Here is an 18,683-nt window from a genome sequence, read left to right as displayed (position 1 = left end):
CTTTTACTCCTGCTTCTTGTAGGAGTGGTCGAGTGCTGGGCCCCTCGTTTGAGAGACTGCGCTGCAGCTGCAAGAGCCAATGCATGGAACCAGGCTGACAAATGCAAATGTCAGCTGCAGGCAATCACTGACCTAATTTCAGAGTTCACTGTGGCTCTTGTCATCTGTTTGCTGTTGCCTCAGCATAGATGGGCTGACAGGGAGCTAAGAGCAGGCAAGAGAAAGGATGCCCTGGGAATACGGGCCTGAGAATGGGCAGAGAGAGAGAGAGAGAGAGAGAGAGAGAGAGAGAGAGAGAGAGAGAGAGAGAGAGAAGGAGAAGGAAAGAGGGAGGCTGGAAGGCAGGCAGGCAGGCAGGCAGGCAGGCAGGCAGGAGCAGATTTGATGGAAGGTGGAATGTTTGCCTTTATGATATTGTCAAGGCTGTGGAAGGAAAACTAAATAATAACATTGTGAAAGCGGATACAGAGCAGCGTGGCGGTGGGACCAGCATACGGCTTAGTGGCTGGTTGCACCCTGCCAGCGACCCCCAGAGGCTGGCGCCCTGGCGCAATGCGCCACTAGGCCCTATGGCAAAGACGCCTCTGAAAGCAAGCATGCAGGTCTACTGAGGGGCGAAAGGTAAGCAGCTCATAGCCACATCTCTGTGGCTCCCCAGGGTGGAGGTAATCTAGGAACTGGGAAGAAAACTTGGTGGACCAGGTGCTACAAGGTCTGACGCAGAAAGCTCTGAGTATGACCTGTTTGTTCTAAGGCCATGAAAGTCTTTGAGCTTGTTTGGATGGCTTCTGTAATGGCCTATATTTGGTGTGGAAGGGCTGGCTGCTGAATTCAAGTAGCCAGCTTTTTTTTCCCTACTAGAAGGGGGCACATCTAATTCCTTTTGGATCTATATAAAGCCCTGATGAGAAACCTTGCCAGTAGTTGTTGTGAGACTATTTGAGGCACAGATAGCTCAAGGTTCATAAGTGGACTGATGGCAAAAAAAACCAGCAACCTCTTGCTGAATTGCTTGTCGTGCATCACTAGGGTTGACAGCTTTATCTTTGAGGAGGTAGCTGCATTTATTTCTAATTAAGTTCCCAATCTCAATCTATTGCGGAAAAGGGTCTTCAGAAAGGTGTCCTCCCTTTGGCACAGCACGGCATTTGCCAGATGAGACTGTCAGCGAACAAAACTGTCTGAAGAAGTACCACCTGCCCACATGGGTATAAAGGTAGGGAAATATTTTGCCGTCATATTCCTACCCCTACAGTGTTTTCGATTGGTTCTTGATACTCAATCCAGTAGCTTTCCTTTAGGAAAGGAAAGAGATGTGTCCCGGTTGCCTTCCTGCTTCAAAGCACAGTGCAGGGATTGAAGAGAAGCCATTTCTTCATTCCTACAAGTGAATGAATGAAAGGTAAGGCTGAGGAAAAAATGGTGAATATGATATTCCAAGAAAAAACTGCTTCATATTTTGGAGGCAAGGCAAAGGGCATCTTGGAGACGGAGGGAAAGGGTGCTATGTTGGTTGGCAGTGGAAAGGGAATAGGGTAAAAGTACAGTCTTTGGAAGGGTGAAATGTTCCTCAGTGCCCTGTATCAAATCGAGCTTGCGGGTGCTATTTCCAAGCCCCCAGAATGCAATCTCCGTCTTTCCTACCCACTTTCCCCCAAGCTCTCTGTGGGACCTTGCTGGCATTTACAGAAATCACTCATGCATTGTGAAGAGCCATCAGTCAGATCAAGTAGAAAAACAATGGGAATTAACATAATTAAATAATTCTGTCAGGCAGGCTTTAAGAACCCAGTGAATGGTTGTTACATAAAACAAAAAGCCTGGATGGTGAATAGAATCAAGGACAAAGCAAAGTTCTCAGAATTCTAAGCTTCATCAGCATGTGACCCGGAAATTCCAGATCCCCCCCCACTAAAAAAAAATGCCAAAGTTTTGTGCTAGTTTTGCACCGTTTTGTGCTGCAAACCCCAGGTTTTGTGCCATCCCCCCAAAACCGTGAAATTGACAAAGCAAATTGGGGTCATTAGTTAATGCAAAAAAATCCCACCTTGTCAGATTGACTCCAAACCAGCCAAAGTGGTGTGATGGTTTTGTGCTGCAAACACTGCTTTGTGTGCGGCCCTTCAAACTGAGTAATTTACAGTCAAGTGTCCATGAAGGTAAAGGGTAAAGGGACCCCTGACCATTAGGTCCAGTCATGATCAACTCTGGGATTGCGGCGCTCATCTCGCATTATTGGCCGAGGGAGCCGGCGTACAGCTTCCAGGTCATGTGGCCAGCATGACTAAGCCGCTTCTGGCGAACCAGAGCAGCCCACGGAAACACCGTTTACCTTCCCGCTGGAGTGGTACCTATTTATCTACTTGCACTTTGACATGCTTTCGAACTGCTAGGTTGGCAGGAACAGGGACCAAGCAACAGGAGCTCACCCCACCACGGGGATTCGAACCGCCGACCTGCTGATCGGCAAGCCCTAGGCTGTGTGGTTTAACCCACAGCGCCACCCGCATCCCATAGTGTGTCCATAGAGACACCCTAAAACCCAATATTGTCCTATTGATGCCAAACCAGTGCCAAAGTGGTGTGCTGAAACTTAAACTGGTGGAGTCACAAGTAAAGGGCCAGAAACCCAGCTTTGTCTGATTGGCACTAAACCAGTGTCCAATTGGTGTGCTGGTTTTGCACAGTTTTGTGCCACAAACCCTGCTTTCTTTACAGCCCCCCCCCCAGCTGAGCAAGTGATGCTCATGCTGGGGGCCACAGGGACAACCCAAAACCCAATTTTGTCTGATTGACTCCAAACTGGTGCCAAAGAGGCTGGCCCACAGGCAGGGCAGTAGTAGTGGCGTTAGTGACAGCCTTAGTGGTGGATTTATATTCTGCTTCAGTTTGTTATGTTACTACATTGTTGCTGGTGGGGGGGGTGCTATACATGGAGTAGTAGTGGTATTTTGATGAGGATGCTGCTGCTGCTGCTTGTAACTTGCACACATGAGCAGCACAGATTCCACAATGATATGCCACGTGGAAGCGCTGAGTGTTGCTTCACTTTACAGGTGGGTTTCCTAGCTCTGGAGATGATGCTTGTACTATTAAGAATTAAGGCTGCAACCCTAAACACATTTTCTAGGGAATCGGCTTTGCTGAGCATCGTGGGAGTTGTTTCTGAGTGATGTGTGAAGGGCAGCACTGTGCATCTTCCAGCATTTATTTGTGTATTAAATGTATACTCCTTGGAAGCTGCTTTAGCGTAGACGATTCTGAGACAGGCCAATGGCATGATTCTGTACTGTATATAGAAGCTCCCTAAATTCCCATGATCCAGCAAGGCAGCGTCTGTGTATATTTAACCCCATGAATCTATCTGGCCGTAGCATGTTAAGGCTGGACCTGGCTGCCATGCTTGCCAGTGGTGCCATCATAGGAGATATTTAGGGCAGAATTTCAGGGCCTCGCTTCACAGGGGATCCCCAAATGCAGCAGGGGATCCCCAAATGCAGCAGCGGATCCCCAAATGCACCACATTTAGAAGTGATTGAAGTAATATTCACTACCATCCACAGGCCAAGAAGTCCAGAGTCTGAAATGACCTAGGGTGGATCTACGCACAGGAAAAAAACCACACTATAAATAAGTCAAAAATTAAATCCTTATAGCAAAAGGAGAAAAAAAACACTATGTAAAAATCGCTTTGAAATTCTTTTTGCTCTCTGGCACCACCTGGTGTTGCATGTTTATAATGAATTTGAAACTTTTTTTGCTAATGTAATAGTAAAATAGTCCATAACTGCACCACTGATACTCGCTGCTGGAAAGGAAAGTGATGCAATCAATTGCATCTTTCTTACCAGCAAAGGACAGAACCTTGTACTGTATAGCTCGACTTACTGCTGCTCTGGAGCTGTTGCTCCCATTCCTTTCACCAGGTGGCCTGCAAAGCAGACCCCACCCCTCTTATTTCAAACAAGGTAAGAGGGGGGGAAGGCAGTGAACTGCTCTGGCAATGAAAAGGTGGTCTGAATCCGGTTGTCTTTGTGGCCTTTGATGATGCTATGGTTTTAATTCTACATGAATGAATACCTCTGGAGAGAAAAGTAAGAGCAGCCTTGCACTGTGTGCCATATCTGATGCAAAGGTAAAGCACCAGGCAGAGCTTTTACAAAATATGGCTAGCCATTTGTGATTGTGAATGTTGCTGAACAGGATCAGTTAACTTGCCACTAAAGTAGAATCAGGTCACTGAGGTTCATGCGACTACAATCAAAGGAGCAAGTATGTTTTTCTACTTCTGTTCTAGAAGAGAAGGAAGGCAGACTTAAAAGGCTATGGTTTGAGATAAGGTTGCCTTATTTCCAAAGGTCATCCTTTGCATGGTTTCTGACCCAGCTCTCTTCCGTAACCTATCTTCCTAATACGTACAACCTGTACTTATTGGTTTCTGACCTGGCTCCCCTAATGAGCAGATTTGAATCTAGTTCAGCCACATGAAGGCTTAACAGGATACCTGGCAGTCAGTCAGGGGCAGAACAGGTACTTTTTAAAGAGATGAAAGAAAAGGCTAGGCGACAGAGATGGAAAAGTTCCAGAATTCACTCCATGAAATGTACTAGTTGGAAGACCAGCTATGAACAACATGACAGCTAATCTCACTTTCCTAAGTAATAGGAATTGCAAGTTGCACCATGTCTCATTTCTGGACAGTTATGAGGCACCAGTAAGCTATTGTCACAAATATTTAAGGAATAATTGAGTACTATAGTGAGGGGGGGGGGAGATTCATTCATCCAACATATTAACCCCCCCCCCCCCCAAAAAAAATACTGCTACAAATTTGAGCAAGACAGGAAATGTATGTCAAAAATAGCAGGTGATGGTAAGCCAAATATATTGTAATTTTATTGTAAGTCACGTTCAGTTTATTTATTTATTTTTGTAAAGAACCAACTAGCAAGTCTGACCTAATGAGCCTTCCTTTTAATCCCAGTTGTGGAGGGCTGATCGGTAGATAGGGACATTATGGGGGTACGACAAGAGAAATTCACTCTACACATGAGTCAGGTATACATGATACCATATGCATACTCTCCAACATTTCTCCAATGAAAATAGGGATGTCCTATTTAATAATAATAATAATAATAATAATAATAATAATAATTTTACTATTTATACCCTACCCATCTGACTGGGTTAACCCACCAGCCACTCTGGGTGGCTTCCAACATATATAAAAACATAATGAAACATTAAAGACTTTTCTATACAGGGCTGCATTCAGATGTCTACTAAAGGTTGTACTGTATAAAAAAAATAAGAAAAATTCCTTCCAGTAGCACCTTAGAGACCAACTAAGTTTGTCATTGGTATGTGCATCCACACTTCTTCAGATACACTGAAACAGAAGTCACCAGACCCTTATATATAGTGAGAGGGTGGGGAGGGGTATTACTCAGAAGGGTGGTGGGAATGGATGATTGACGGATAGGTGTGGAAACCCGTTGATGACTGTTAACGACTGCAATTGGTCTTACAGGAAAAAGCAAGGGGTGAAATGGCTAAAGATAGCTTTATCATGTATAATGAGATACGTAAGAATTCAATGTCTTTATTCAGACCAGGTCTCTCCATGGTTTTACGTTTGGCGATAAGTTGCAATTCAGCAACTTCTCTTTCCAGTCTATTTCTGAAATTCTTTTGTAATAAGACAGCTACTTTGAGATCTTGTATATAATGTCCTGGGAGATTGAAGTGTTCTCCTACTCGTTTCTCTGTCTTGTGATTCCTGATATCAGATTCATGTCCATTTATCCTTTGGCATAGGGTTTGGCCTGTTTGTCCAATATAGGTTGTATAGTTACTGATGTGCTTGGCTCAGGGGTCGCATAACTCCATCCCCTCCAACATTTCTCCAATGAAAATAGGAATGTCCTAAGGAAAAGTGGGACGTTCTGGCATTAAATCAGAGACCGGGGCGGCTTCTGTAAATCCAGAACTGTCCCTGGAAAATAGGGACATTTGGAGGGTCTGCCATATGTTCCAGGACTGACTTTGACCCTGATCCTTAGTTTCAGGCTTCAACCTTGGCACCCAGGGTGAGCACCTTGCAGCTCATGGGCCAAAAACTGGTCTCAAGTAAGAAACATTCCAATAGATCCACATATTGAGACAGGAATGGGTTTATGGCAGGCATCCCCAAACTTCGGCCCTCCAGATGTTTTGGACTACAATTACCATCTTCCCCGACCACTGGTCCTGTTAGCTAGGGATCATGGGAGTTGTAGGCCAAAACATCTGGAGGCCCGCAGTTTGGGGATGCCTGGTTTATGGGTTTAATTCTGACAGGCCTACTTGTTTGGCTCGCCCTCTCTTTATCCGTGGCCGAGACTCTCTCAGTCAAGGATATTATTTAACTGGATGTAGCAGGCTGTTTAGAGACTCATTAAAATGCATTGTTTGAGTTGCTAAATGGAAGATGCTGGAACGGATTTACCTTCCAGCAAATCCCCAATGCCCCTCGCCCTGGAACCTACAGATCTGAGCAGAAGCTCCCCTGTGGCCTCTATTCTCCTGCTACCACTACTGTAGTCTAATTTGCTCACCCCATGAATATTAATAAGAAGCCTGTCTGCTGGGTCAGCTACCTGCCACTTTGAACCACAGTGTTTTTGTTTTGCTCTCCTCCCACAGTACCTTTGGAAAGTTGGCTCCCTTTTATCTCGCCGCTACTGGAGCATCTTTGAACAAGACAGTAAATTTGTGTCAAAAAAAAAAATGTGGTGATGGACAGCCAGATAAAAATTCAGGTGTATGGAAGGGAAAGCATTTCTCAGCTGGCGGCCATTTTGGGACAAGAACATAGCCTAGATAGAATAAGCTTCTTTGAAGTCTGTTTGGGCAAAAACAGCAGCACATCTTTACCAATATGAAATAGACACTATATACAGCCTGAGTATGCTGTGCTTTCTGGGACGTACCAGAAACTAGTTAAAAGCCAACATTGACTTCTGGCTGGAGCAGAGAGTTAGAGGCTACTGACTTATTTAAGTAAAGAAAATTGGTTTATAAAGCCATTTGTCTGATGTTGTAAGCAATAATACCATGCTGAAATCATATTGACTTGAGAAATAAAGGTACTAGACCTACTGTGACCAACGTTCGTACTGACTTAATTTACTGAGTTTATTCAATAATCTCTGAATTACACTTGAAAATAGTTCTTGTTATTTCCAAGTGAATTGAACATGAATTAAGTTATTTTTAAATTATTATGTATAGAGGGGGGGTTGTCGCACTTTGTGTTGGATAGTGGTTGCCTTTACCATTTTTACCTCTCTGAAAAGAGATTCTGTTATTTAAATTTAAATATCATAATTGTCAGGGGAAATAATTAAAACAGTTGTTCAAATTACCTGTGTGTGTATATGTGTGTGTGTGTTTTCTGATGTTTCTAAGCTTTAAGTATATTCTACACACTTTAGCAAGCAGCTTGTAAAATTCTGAAGGCTGAGGAAAATGCCGTGGGCCACATGAATGAATTGTGAATTGAACTGGAATGTAATTACATAGTTTATTTTTGAAGGGGGGCAAAGTTGAAATGGAACTAATTCCTTTTGGGGAGGTGAACTGGAACGAATCCCTTTTAAAAAATGAACTTCCCTAAAACCACCTGCAATTCCCTTGCTTCCCTCTTCTCTGCAGCTCTTTTTATTTTAATGAGGATGAACAAAACTGAGGGAGATGCAGGGAAGACTTGCGAGTGTGTGTGTTTACACCTGCATGTTTATCATTTGATTCCTCATCAATTGATGCAGCTGAATGTGTCACTGCCTCCACCAAAAAGCATTGCGTCTGAGGTGATATGGAAGTTCGTCTGTGCCGTTTGATTGGTGAGAGGGCTCATTCACACATGTGAGTCATTCCTCCACGCTGCAGTCATTGTGTGAAGAACATGTGTGTGAAAACTTCTCCTGCGTGTGAGGACTGGGACATAAGCTGGCAAGTAAGAGACTCGAGTGCCTCGTTCTGCCAAAACTGGAGGTATTAAAAACAAAAAGATGGTGAAGGATACTTTCTAACCTCATGTTTTTATTGATATCATCCATTTACTGGCGACTGTTCAGTGGCAACAGAATGGTATTTGTTCCTGATTGGTATCTGAGAATATATCAAGCATTCCACCCTCCACTCATTTGAAAAGGAAAGCAGCTCTTTTTCTATGCTTGCTGGAAAGGCTTCCAGTGGGAATAGCAGTTAGCATGGGTGAATCAATGTTAGTCGTTTTGGACTCACAGCTGTCCATGGAGGTGCAAGTAGATTCTGAGTCCAGGGCAGCTGTTTATCAGCTAAATCTGGTACGCAGGCTGAGACCCTACCTGCCCGTGGACTGTCTCGCAAGAGTGGTGCATGCTCTAGTTATCTCCTGCTTGGACTACTGCAATGCGCTCTACGTGGGGTTACCTCTGAAGGTGAATGCAGCATCTAGATTGGTGACTGGGAGTGGCTGCTGAGACCATATAACACCAGTCCTGAAAGACCTATATTGGCTCCCAGTACATTTCCGAGCACAATTCAAAGTGTTGGTGCTGACCTTTAAAGCCCTAAATGGCCTTGGCCTAATATACCTGAAGGAGCGTATCCACCCCCATTGTTCAGCCCAGACACTGAGGTCCAGCACCGAGGGCCTTCTGGCGGTTCCCTCACTGCAAGAAGTGAGGTTGCAGGGAACCAGGCAGGGGGCCTTCTCGGTAGTGGCGCCCGCCCTATGGAACGCCATCCCATCAGATGTAAGTGAAATACCTGACTTTTAGAAGACATCTGAAGGCAACCCTGTTTAGGGAAGTTTTTAATGTTTGATGTTTTATTGTGTTTTTAGTATTCTGCTGAGAGGCTGGGGAAACCCAGCCAGATGGGCAGGGTATAAATAAATTTGTTGTTGTTGTTGTTGTCACCCCAAGTACTGAACTCGTCTTAAGTCCATTGATTTCAATAGGACTGTTGTGAGTAGGACTAACCCTGGCTATCGCCCTATGTCACCAACTTCTCAGATACTGTATTGGGAAAGTATTGAGCAAGGGGAGGAAGAACAAGAGCCTACCAACTAAAATAGAGTACTTAGCAGCTTGGGTAAAAGGAGCTTCTTGGCCTGTGCTTGATAGGATAGTAGCACTAATATGCATTGCAATGCATGTGGCTCCAGGTTCAATCCCTGATATCTCTTTTAACAAGGAGCTCAGGTAGCAGGGCTGGGAAAGACCTCTGCATGGAGGCAGCAGGGGTGGAGATCCTATGGCCCTCCAGATGTTTCTAGACTACAGCTCCCATCATCCCACAACATTGGCCACGCTGGCTGGAGCTATTGGGGAATTAAGTCCAAAAACAGTATATTGAGAGACACAAGTTCCTCTTCTCTGCAATAGAGAACTGTTGCCAGCTGGAGTAGACATCATTAGATAGCTCTACAGTCTAGTTCAGGATAAGGCAGCTTCATATGTTCATATACTATACCAGATTATACTACCCTATTGAAGGTCCTTGCCTATTCAATTCTTTCCCGTATTACAGAAAACCATAGAACCGGTTGGCTTTGTTTAGGTCCAGCTATGGAAGATTGAAGAAGATTGTGTATGTTTTGTATTGTTTCCAAAGGCTTACTTACACTATAAAACTACACATAAAGCTGGTTCAGACATGCTCATATATTGCTGACTCATCATTTAGTGATTTTCACCTCCAATGTAAACTTATTCCACCGGAAAAGCATTATGGTGGAGATTTCCAAACTGTGTGTTGTAACATGTCAGTGTGTTGGCTGCAGTGTGTAGATGTTTCACGTGAACGCTCCCCGTGCTCCTCCCGGGGCTGGAAAGGGGTTAGTTTAACCTCTGGTTTGCTAGTAAAACAAAATTACTGTGTCACAAAATGATGCATGTCTAAAATGGGTGTCACCAACATGAAAAGTTTGGAAAGCTCTGCATTATGATGTTTTCTCTGGGGTATATGATTTGTGATGGCTTGTTCATGAAGAACTGCTATCATCAAGTAATGACCCAGCCTGTATAGATAATAACAAATTTTCAAGCTGCAGAGAGTTAAAAAGCTTTCAGCATATCAGTATCGGGAGAATAGCCTAGTCACCAAGAGCCTTAGGATGGGAAGAGGTTTTCTGAAATGTTGGCTTCACTTTAATGTCATGACAAATGCAGAGGCAATAAGAAAATGCATTACTGATGCTTGTCAGAGAAGAAGAATGGATGAGGACTAGATGGTGTTTTAGATGCCTTATGACTCCTACGGTATTTCTGCAGTTGGAGAATAGGGGACCTGTGATTGCCAATCCTGGAGGAGGGAAGAAGTTTAGTTGGAGGAAACTTCCTCTCTTGAACTTAATGTATTCTCCTCCTAGCGTTGCCCTACTCCTCTACCCATCTTCCGGCGCTTCCTTCACCAAGCTCCCTCACAGTCCCTAGCTCAGTAATTAGTCCCTTGCCAAGTGTCAGGCCCCTGCGATGAGGTCAGTCATGTCACAGGCAATGAGTTATGGCAGGAAAGGCCAGCAATTTTGCAGGCCTTGTAGCTTCTCATTAGCTTTTGAGCAAGAGAAACTGGCAAGAGGTGCTGTGCTTGCGGCTGAAATGTGATGGTTACCTAACCCTGCTTAAATAGTATGGATCTTAACAAGCTGGGGCTTTCTGTCCACTGAAACTCCAAAGTTTAGGGTAAAGGGCACATACCGGGGGGGGGGGGCAGGAATTGTGAGTTCGCAGTGGGAACAATTTAGGAGTTGTCATGTGCACCAAAACTCGGTAGCAAGTACCGCCATCTTCTTTACCTGTAACCTGAATTTCAAGGTGCCACCCTAATACTGCTTATATTGTATCATGCCTGTGTCTTAAGGACTTCAAGCCTTGTAGCACGTTGCTTGTATTATGACTCACCACTAATTACTCTCCTGTAACGCGGGGGCCCCCCCCTCTGAAAAGGGGAGCCATTCTGTGACAGAAGAGACTCTTTTTGAACCAATATAAGACACTTTTCAATTTGGTTAGCTGCTAACTGAACTGCAGTGCTTAAATGTTCACAGTTATCTTTGCAAGGGATGAGGATGGGGAGAAAAGCAGGACAACACGGCCATGTCCTTTTGACCTCCAAGCACCCCAAGAAGTCTGGGGGCCACCAGCCGTTATGGCTGCTTCCCAGAAGTATGTACATTTGCTTTCTGCAATAGCGCTGCTGCACTTTATGAGCTGCTTGCAGGCTTTATGCTATTTCCCTGCAGAGAAATACATCCTTTGCTGGAAATCGGCGATGTGTGAAGCAGCCCTCAGATGCTGCTCCTGTTCCTTTTCCCAGCAGCAGCAGCCAGGTACTGGCAGGCTGTAACAGCCAGTAGCACAGAACTACCGTGTTTCCCCTTTTTTAAGACACCGTCTTATAACTTTTTTTTCTCAAAAAAACACAGGGTGTCTTATTTTCGGTGGGGTGTCTTTTTTAAAAAAATTACCTGTCATCTAGCCCAAATTCTACCATCAAGTTATCCCAATGCAGATGCAGCACATGAGTGTCTGATGAGAGGGGAAAGAGACGGAGAAGGAGGGAGGGAGAGAAGTCCTAGAGCAACTCCCCAGCCCTCCGGATACTGCAGTCGCCCTCCCACCCAGTCCCCTGATTTCTGCCGATCCGGAGAACACAGGCTCAGGCACTCCGCCCGGCCCGGCAAGGCGCTCTAAGCACTTGGCGTTGCGGAGCGCTTGGCGTGCTCCATGCTGCAGCCGCCAGTTCGGGCGGCGGGGAGGCAGACCTCCTCGGCGGGGCCAGGCGGAGGCTGCTAACTCAGGCGCTCCGCCCGGCCCGACAGAGCGCTCCAAGCGCTCGGCGCTCCGGAGCACTTACTGTGTTCCACGCTGCAGCCGCCGGTTCTGGGCGGTGGGGAGGCAGACCTCCTCGGCGGGGCCAGGCGGAGGCCGCTAACTCAGGCACTCCGCCCGGACCGACAGAGCGCTCCAAGCGCTCGGCGCTCCAGAGCACTTGCTGTGTTCCACGCTGCAGCCGCCGGTTCTGGGCGGCGGGGAGGCAGACCTCCTCGGCGGGGCCAGGCGGAGGCCGCTAACTCAGGCACTCCGCCCGGCCCGACAGAGGGCTCCAAGCGCTCGGTGCTCCGGAGCACTTGCTGTGCTCCACGCTGCAGCCGCCGGTTCTGGGCGGCGGGGAGGCAGACCTCCTCGGTGGGGCCAGGCGGAGGCCGCTAACTCAGGCGCTCCACCCGGCCCGACAGAGCGCTCGGCGCTCCGGAGCGCTCGGTGCGCTCCACGCTGCAGCTGCCAGTTCTGGGTGGCAGCGAGGCAGGTCTCCTCGGCTGGGCCAGGCGGAGGCCGCTGGCTTAGGTGCTCCGCCCGGCCGGCGCTCCAAGTGCTTGGCGCTCCAAGCGTTCAGCGCTGCAGCCGTCGGTTCTGGGCAGCGGGGAGGCAGGTCTCCTTGGTGGGGCCAGGCGGAGGCCGCTGGCTCAGGCGCTCCGCCCGGCCCGACAGAGCGCTCCAAGCGCTCGGTGCGCTCCGGAGCACTTGCTGTGTTCCACACTGCAGCCGCCGGTTCTGGGCGGTGGGGAGGCAGACCTCCTCGGCGGGGCCAGGCGGAGGCCGCTAACTCAGGCACTCCGCCCGGACCGACAGAGCGCTCCAAGCGCTCGGCGCTCCAGAGCACTTGCTGTGTTCCACGCTGCAGCCCCCGGTTCTGGGCGGCGGGGAGGCAGACCTCCTCGGCGGGGCCAGGCGGAGGCCGCTAACTCAGGCGCTCCGCCTGGCCCGACAGAGCGCTCCAAGCGCTCGGCGCTCCGGAGCACTTGCTGTGTTCCACGCTGCAGCCGCCGGTTCTGGGCGGCGGGGAGGCAGACCTCCTCGGTGGGGCCAGGTGGAGGCCGCTAACTCAGGCGCTCCACCCGGCCCGACAGAGCGCTCGGCGCTCCGGAGCGCTCGGTGCGCTCCACGCTGCAGCTGCCAGTTCTGGGTGGCAGCGAGGCAGGTCTCCTCGGCTGGGCCAGGCGGAGGCCGCTGGCTTAGGTGCTCCGCCCGGCCGGCGCTCCAAATGCTTGGCGCTCCAAGCGTTCAGCGCTGCAGCCGTCGGTTCTGGGCAGCGGGGAGGCAGGTCTCCTTGGTGGGGCCAGGCGGAGGCCGCTGGCTCAGGCGCTCCGCCCGGCCCGACAGAGCGCTCCAAGCGCTCGGCGCTCCGGAGCGCTCGGTGCGCTCCACGCTGCAACTGCCGGTTCTGGGTGGCGGCGAGGCAGGTCTCCTTGGCTGGGCCAGGCGGAGGCCGCTGGCTGGGGTGCTTGCCCAGCCCGGCAGGGCGCTCCAACCGTTTGGTGCTGCGGAGAACTTGGCACGCTCCACGCTGCAGCCGTCAGTTCTGGCTCCAGGCACCGAGCCATCAGGTCTCCTGCTGCTGCTGCAGCCGACATTCTGAGTCCCGCTGGCTGGCTGGGGCGCTTGGCGGTCTCGCTCCATATGGCATGGAGGTATGCCTTATTTTCGGGGTATGTCTTATATTTCGCAAATGTTTAAAAATCCTGCCATGGCTTACTTTATGATTACGTCTTAAAAAAGGGGAAACACGGTAGGGTCTATTGTGCAAACTCATCAAGTCAAAACCGGTGCAGTTAGATTTGCCACCTCCTGGCCTCAAATGGTCTCCCTCTGCCTTTAATAGCTCAGTCTCTCCATCTCCCATTAATGCTCTTTTTTTAAAAAAAATTAATAATATTTTATTTTCCAGAAAAGAAAAAAGATTAACAAACCACTAAAAACAATAAGGAAAAAGCAAGATAAAAAGAAAAATACAAATACAAAAAGAAGACAAAAAACAAAAACATATAAAACATTATATCTTATCTCCTCACATTGTAGATTTGGGACCTCCTCGGGTTCCCGTTCCTGTGATTCTTATATACAATTCTTAATTAGCAAATTCTATATCAGAGTATTCACCTTATAAAAATTCCTTCTTTCCCTGTAAATAACATCTTCACATGTTCCACAGTTTTAATTGTAACTTAATTTCTAATCTAAAATATTACTTTAGCATATTTTTTTTAATACAATTTAAAATCTTTCCATTCTTCTTCCATCGCTTCTTCTCCCTGGTTGCGGATTCGTCCGGTCATCTCAGCCAGTTCCATAAATTCCATCATCTTCATCTGCCTCCATCTCCCATTAATGCTCTCATGTGGTGGAAGGGCAGCTTCTGCTAAATGGTGTCCATCGAAGCAGCTATTAAAGGAGGGATATTTATTTATTTATTGAATCCCATTCTTCAGCCAAAACAAAAAACAAAAACAAAACCCAGCTTCCAAAGCAGCTTACAAATCACAAGCCTGTCCCTGCCCTCAGGCTTACAGTCTAAAAAGACACAGCACAAAAGGACTGTTGATTGGGATGGACGAGGAAATAAGCAAATTCATATACAAGTTCTAATGACCGGCTGGGATGGAAACAGTTCAAGAAGAGACAGTCCAAAAGTTGCTGGTCTCTCAGCAACCAGCTCAAACCTCTTCACGCCATGAGCTTCTCTAGTTCATCCCAAGGTGAGGGGAAGTAGACATAGCTAACCCTGGCAAGACAGCTTACTCTATGGTATTAACCCTTTCATGCATGTTGGTTATATGAGGCCAGTTATCCCACATCTTCTCATGTCATCTCCCTGTGTGTGTGTGTGTGTGTGTGTGTGTGCGCGCGCGCACACACACACACACACCTCTGTTTCTTTTTAAACAAAGCTCTGTTTATTTTAAGGATATGTATATATTTTATGTAACTACTACGCTTTTATGAAAGTTTTGGTTCTTTGTATGTCCTGGAATGATCTACGGACTTACACAATAAACTTTATTCATTTGTACTTCAGATAAATCATAGATATCAGTGTGCCTTAATTATGTCTGTTCAATAGACAACACTTTGAACAGAATTTTAAATAGCTTGGCTGGGGCTGAGGAACTGGAATTTGAAAGACTGAGTATACATAATACTTAGGGGCTTCTCTTAAATCCTTGAGAATGTAGGTTTGCCTATGATTGATTAGTAAGTTACCTTGACCTTTGTAAAGACAGCTTCATTTTATTTAAGACAGAACATATATATGCTGAAGGAAAAAACTATTATAAATATAACATTTCCAGTTAACCTCTCCGCTAAGTGATTAGACAAACTTCTGGAAAACTTTCCCATTAGAACCTTACCATTAAAAAAAAAAAAATCTTGACGTGTCATTATAGTAGGTTTGCTATGTCAGAATTCTTCAGATTGCCTGGAGGGGAAAATCCTATTGAAATCCCTCAAGCTCCATAACAAGTGTTATGTAATTTATGATTGGTTGGTAAATTGTCATTTGCTGATAAGACCCTGGCATACAATGAGACCAATCAAAAAGAAAGAAAAAAAAAGAAAGATAAGTGGGCTGATTCTGGTATTTCACCACAAGTTTTGCTTTCTTTTAAAAATTCCATATTCATAAGAAACTGTTTTATTACCAAATTATAATATTTTGAGGGATAGAAAAATCAGTTTCCCTTTCAATTCTGGTTAATTTTCCTCAGTCTAACAGTAAAATTCAATCCGTACTGCGGAAATGTTATTTTTTCCCATATGGGCTGCCAAGGAAAGGGAGTCAGGTCAGACTAAATCCCTGGCTCTTAAGAGTCTGTCTGTTCCTTTGACCCTTCCCCCCAAGTCTTGGGTCTTGTCCTCACTCAACCGAAGCCTTCCATCTGCTCTGCCATCCCCAGATTTAATGGGCTTTAGCTCTGGAGAGTAAAATTCCCTCCCTCCCTCTCTTTCTTAAAAGCCCTATGGCTCTGACAAGGATGTTTTCCTGGTTTTCTTATTGCTTGTTGCTGTGGAAGGAAGGGAGAGCGTCAGGTAATCATCTGCCCTATAGCTTATTCAACAGAGGCCCTCTGCTGGTCTGCACCCTGCCTTCTGGTCATATACCCAGCAGTGCACTTAGGAAATGTTAGGCTTTGGACTTAATGGTCTTATGGGCCTGGGAGGAGAGGCTTTTCAGATGTTACTTGTCTTACCTCATTTCAAAATGTAGGCCCTGCTGCATTTGGGAGCTGTCCTGCTCATTCTTCTGAAAGAGCTCCTGGACCCTCTGCCCTGGTGACACTCCTGCAAATGCAGTGGCCTTTACTCACACTGATTTTGAGCGTCCAAGCTTCACCGATTAATGGCAAGGTGTTTGCATACTGCAAGTGATTCCTACCGATGCCTATAACTGTATATGATGGCTGCCTACCAGCTGGTGCTATTGTATAAAACATAACAATATTGATGTAAGAGGTTGGGGGGGGGAGTATTATTTGAGCTGCTAGGCGAGTCGTGCTACTCTTGTAGACGAAGGTAATGGGAGGGAAGGGAACAAAGGGAAGAAAGCCAAAACATGAAAAGAACCCCCTCTTCAAAGCATTCCCCAAACCTTCTCCTCTTCTTTGCCACTCAATTCCATACTAATTCCTCCTCCTTGCTTGCCCGCTTCCTTCCAGAGTGAAAAGCCATCCCATATCCCAAACATTGAGAATAATAGAATCATAGAGTTGGAAGAGACCACAAGGGCCATCCAGTCCAACCCCCTGCCAAGCAGGAAACACCATCAAAGCATTCTTGATATATTTCTCATCATCATGGTGTAGAAATCTCGGCTCCTCTGACAACTGGGGAAATGGATGAGGCACAGTAATACTGCCTTCCCTCTATGCAGATGGAAGGACAGCGTGCTTGTTGAGGACTAGTGACAATAGGCTGATAACTGCTGATAGCAACAAAGCCTGCAATTGCCACCGCCTGCATCACCAAATAATTGCATTGGCTGCTTCCCTGGGGAGGTTGTGCTTAGGAACCCAGTTGAACCAGCCCCAATAGCCAATACAGTGGTACCTCTACTTACAAATTTAATGCGTTCCAAATGCACATTTGTAAGTAGAAAAAATTTGTAAGTCGAATCCCGTAGTAATGCATTGGGAGAAAAAATTTGTAAGTCGAAGCAACCCTATCTAAAAATTTGTAGGTAGAAAAAATCCTATCTAAACAGCATCCAAGATGACAGACGGAGCTTCTTCGTAAGTAGAAACATTCGTAAGTCGAGTCATTCGTAAGTAGAGGTACCACTGTAATACCTGATGGGATCCTAATGGCAACCCCACCCTCTGCCTACACAGGCTTTGCTTGCTTATTTTGTCATATTATCAATTCGCCTGGAAGTGTGCTGTTTTAGTGTAATGTACAGGAACACAGCACAGTATAAGTAAATTGAGACCCAAGAGCTTGCAGTTCAGTGACCCAAAGAGCTTGCAGTCTAAAGGGTGAGCATATAGACAGAGGAAGGTCAGGGATGAGAGAAGCAAAGGAAAACAAAGGATGGAATGAGCAAATTCAGGGGAAGGTGTTTATGGATGTGAGGATGCCACCCTCGCCACCTCTGAGAAACAATGCTAGTCCTATTGAGATTCTTCTTTGTTTAGCTTTCCTTGAAATCCCTCTTGTGTTTCTCCTGAAGAGGAACCTTCAAAGCTACCTTGAAACTTTGCTTGAGGCAAAATTCAGTAGCAAGTCAAGTCCCAAGCCTGATCAAGTTTGCCCACTGCAGGGAGAGTTTCCTCCAGATATCCAGTGCTGGTGGAAAGGTCTTTGAGAATACCCACGGAGAGGAGTAAGCAAGAACATGGAAAAGCTGGGTTTTGTATAGACTATCCACTGTTCTCCTTGTCTAAAATAGACAAGGGAAGAAATAATGGTCTCAAAGTGTTACATTTAGCCTGGATGTGAGGGGAAATGGACTCCCTGTTAAGAGTGGAGGTACTGTACATTGGAATGGGTTGCTTAGGAATGTGGTACAATCAACACTACGGTAGAAGAGCAGGCTAGACAAGTTTACGGCTAGATTAGTTTAGATAGTAGCAGTATAACTGGACTGGATCATACCATTTCAAGCCATATGTTCAAGTCTGAAGCTGAAGGTACATCGACAAAGGTAGCTTTAAACACGTTCATATGTGTGACAGGGGAATGGACTTGATTAAATCCCTTCCACCTCTGATTCTATAGCTCCTTCCTAGCAGAAAGTATCACATAGTTGAGCATGCTTGTGGATGCTCAGAAAGCTACAATCATGCACTGGGGAAATAAGTGTAAATGAATGCTGGAGAGAGCGAGAGAATGTGAGGGAAAAGTTCCTTAGATCCAAAGTAAGAGTTACTGGCAGGAGTCTTGAGCAAAAAATTAAATGGAATAGCACATTCCAGTAACTATGTTTCATGAATCAGTCTGCTAGATCTGTGGCTCCCAAGCATTTTGACTTTCAGGCTTGTTTCCTAAGACTTGTTGGCATGTTTAGGGAAGCTTTTAATGTTTGATGGATTTCTATATTTTAATGTTTTGTTGGAAGCCGCCCAGAGTGGCTGGGGGAACCCAGCCAGATGGGCAGGGTATAAATAATAAATTATTATTATTATTATTATTATTAGTAGTAGTAGTAGTATGTCAAAATGGAATAAATAATTTTGAGGAGAAACAGCATTGCATGAGCCTTTTGAACATGTCAGTATTCGGTTGCATTTTGAGGTGCTAAAAAATACAATCTAAATACTTGGTGACACCTTCCAGGTATCGCTTCTGGGGTCGTGAAGATAGCACACTCCATCT

At 46.2% G+C, this 18,683-nt stretch overlaps 2 protein-coding genes across 2 annotated transcripts in view; both read left to right on the top strand.

Moving 5' to 3' along the window:
* ENDOV (endonuclease V) overlaps positions 1-1,216 on the top strand; it is a 42,189-nt gene extending 40,973 nt beyond the window's left edge. Inside the window, exon 9 of the mRNA XM_088661479.1 lies at positions 1,108-1,216. Coding sequence (XP_088517605.1) covers positions 1,108-1,159 — 52 coding nt within the window. The 3' untranslated portion in view covers positions 1,160-1,216. The remainder of the gene's footprint in view (positions 1-1,107) is intronic.
* The window catches only part of RPTOR (regulatory associated protein of MTOR complex 1), a 386,906-nt gene continuing 369,342 nt past the window's right edge, over positions 1,120-18,683 (top strand). The window contains exon 1 of the mRNA XM_088661471.1: positions 1,120-1,216. Within this exon, the coding sequence (XP_088517597.1) occupies positions 1,205-1,216 (12 nt within the window). The 5' untranslated portion in view covers positions 1,120-1,204. The remainder of the gene's footprint in view (positions 1,217-18,683) is intronic.

This window comes from Zootoca vivipara, chromosome 2, assembly GCF_965207765.1.
Source record: "Zootoca vivipara chromosome 2, rZooViv2.hap1.1, whole genome shotgun sequence".
NCBI classification, from domain to species: domain Eukaryota; kingdom Metazoa; phylum Chordata; class Lepidosauria; order Squamata; family Lacertidae; genus Zootoca; species Zootoca vivipara.
This window is presented reverse-complemented; position numbering and strand designations above follow the sequence as displayed.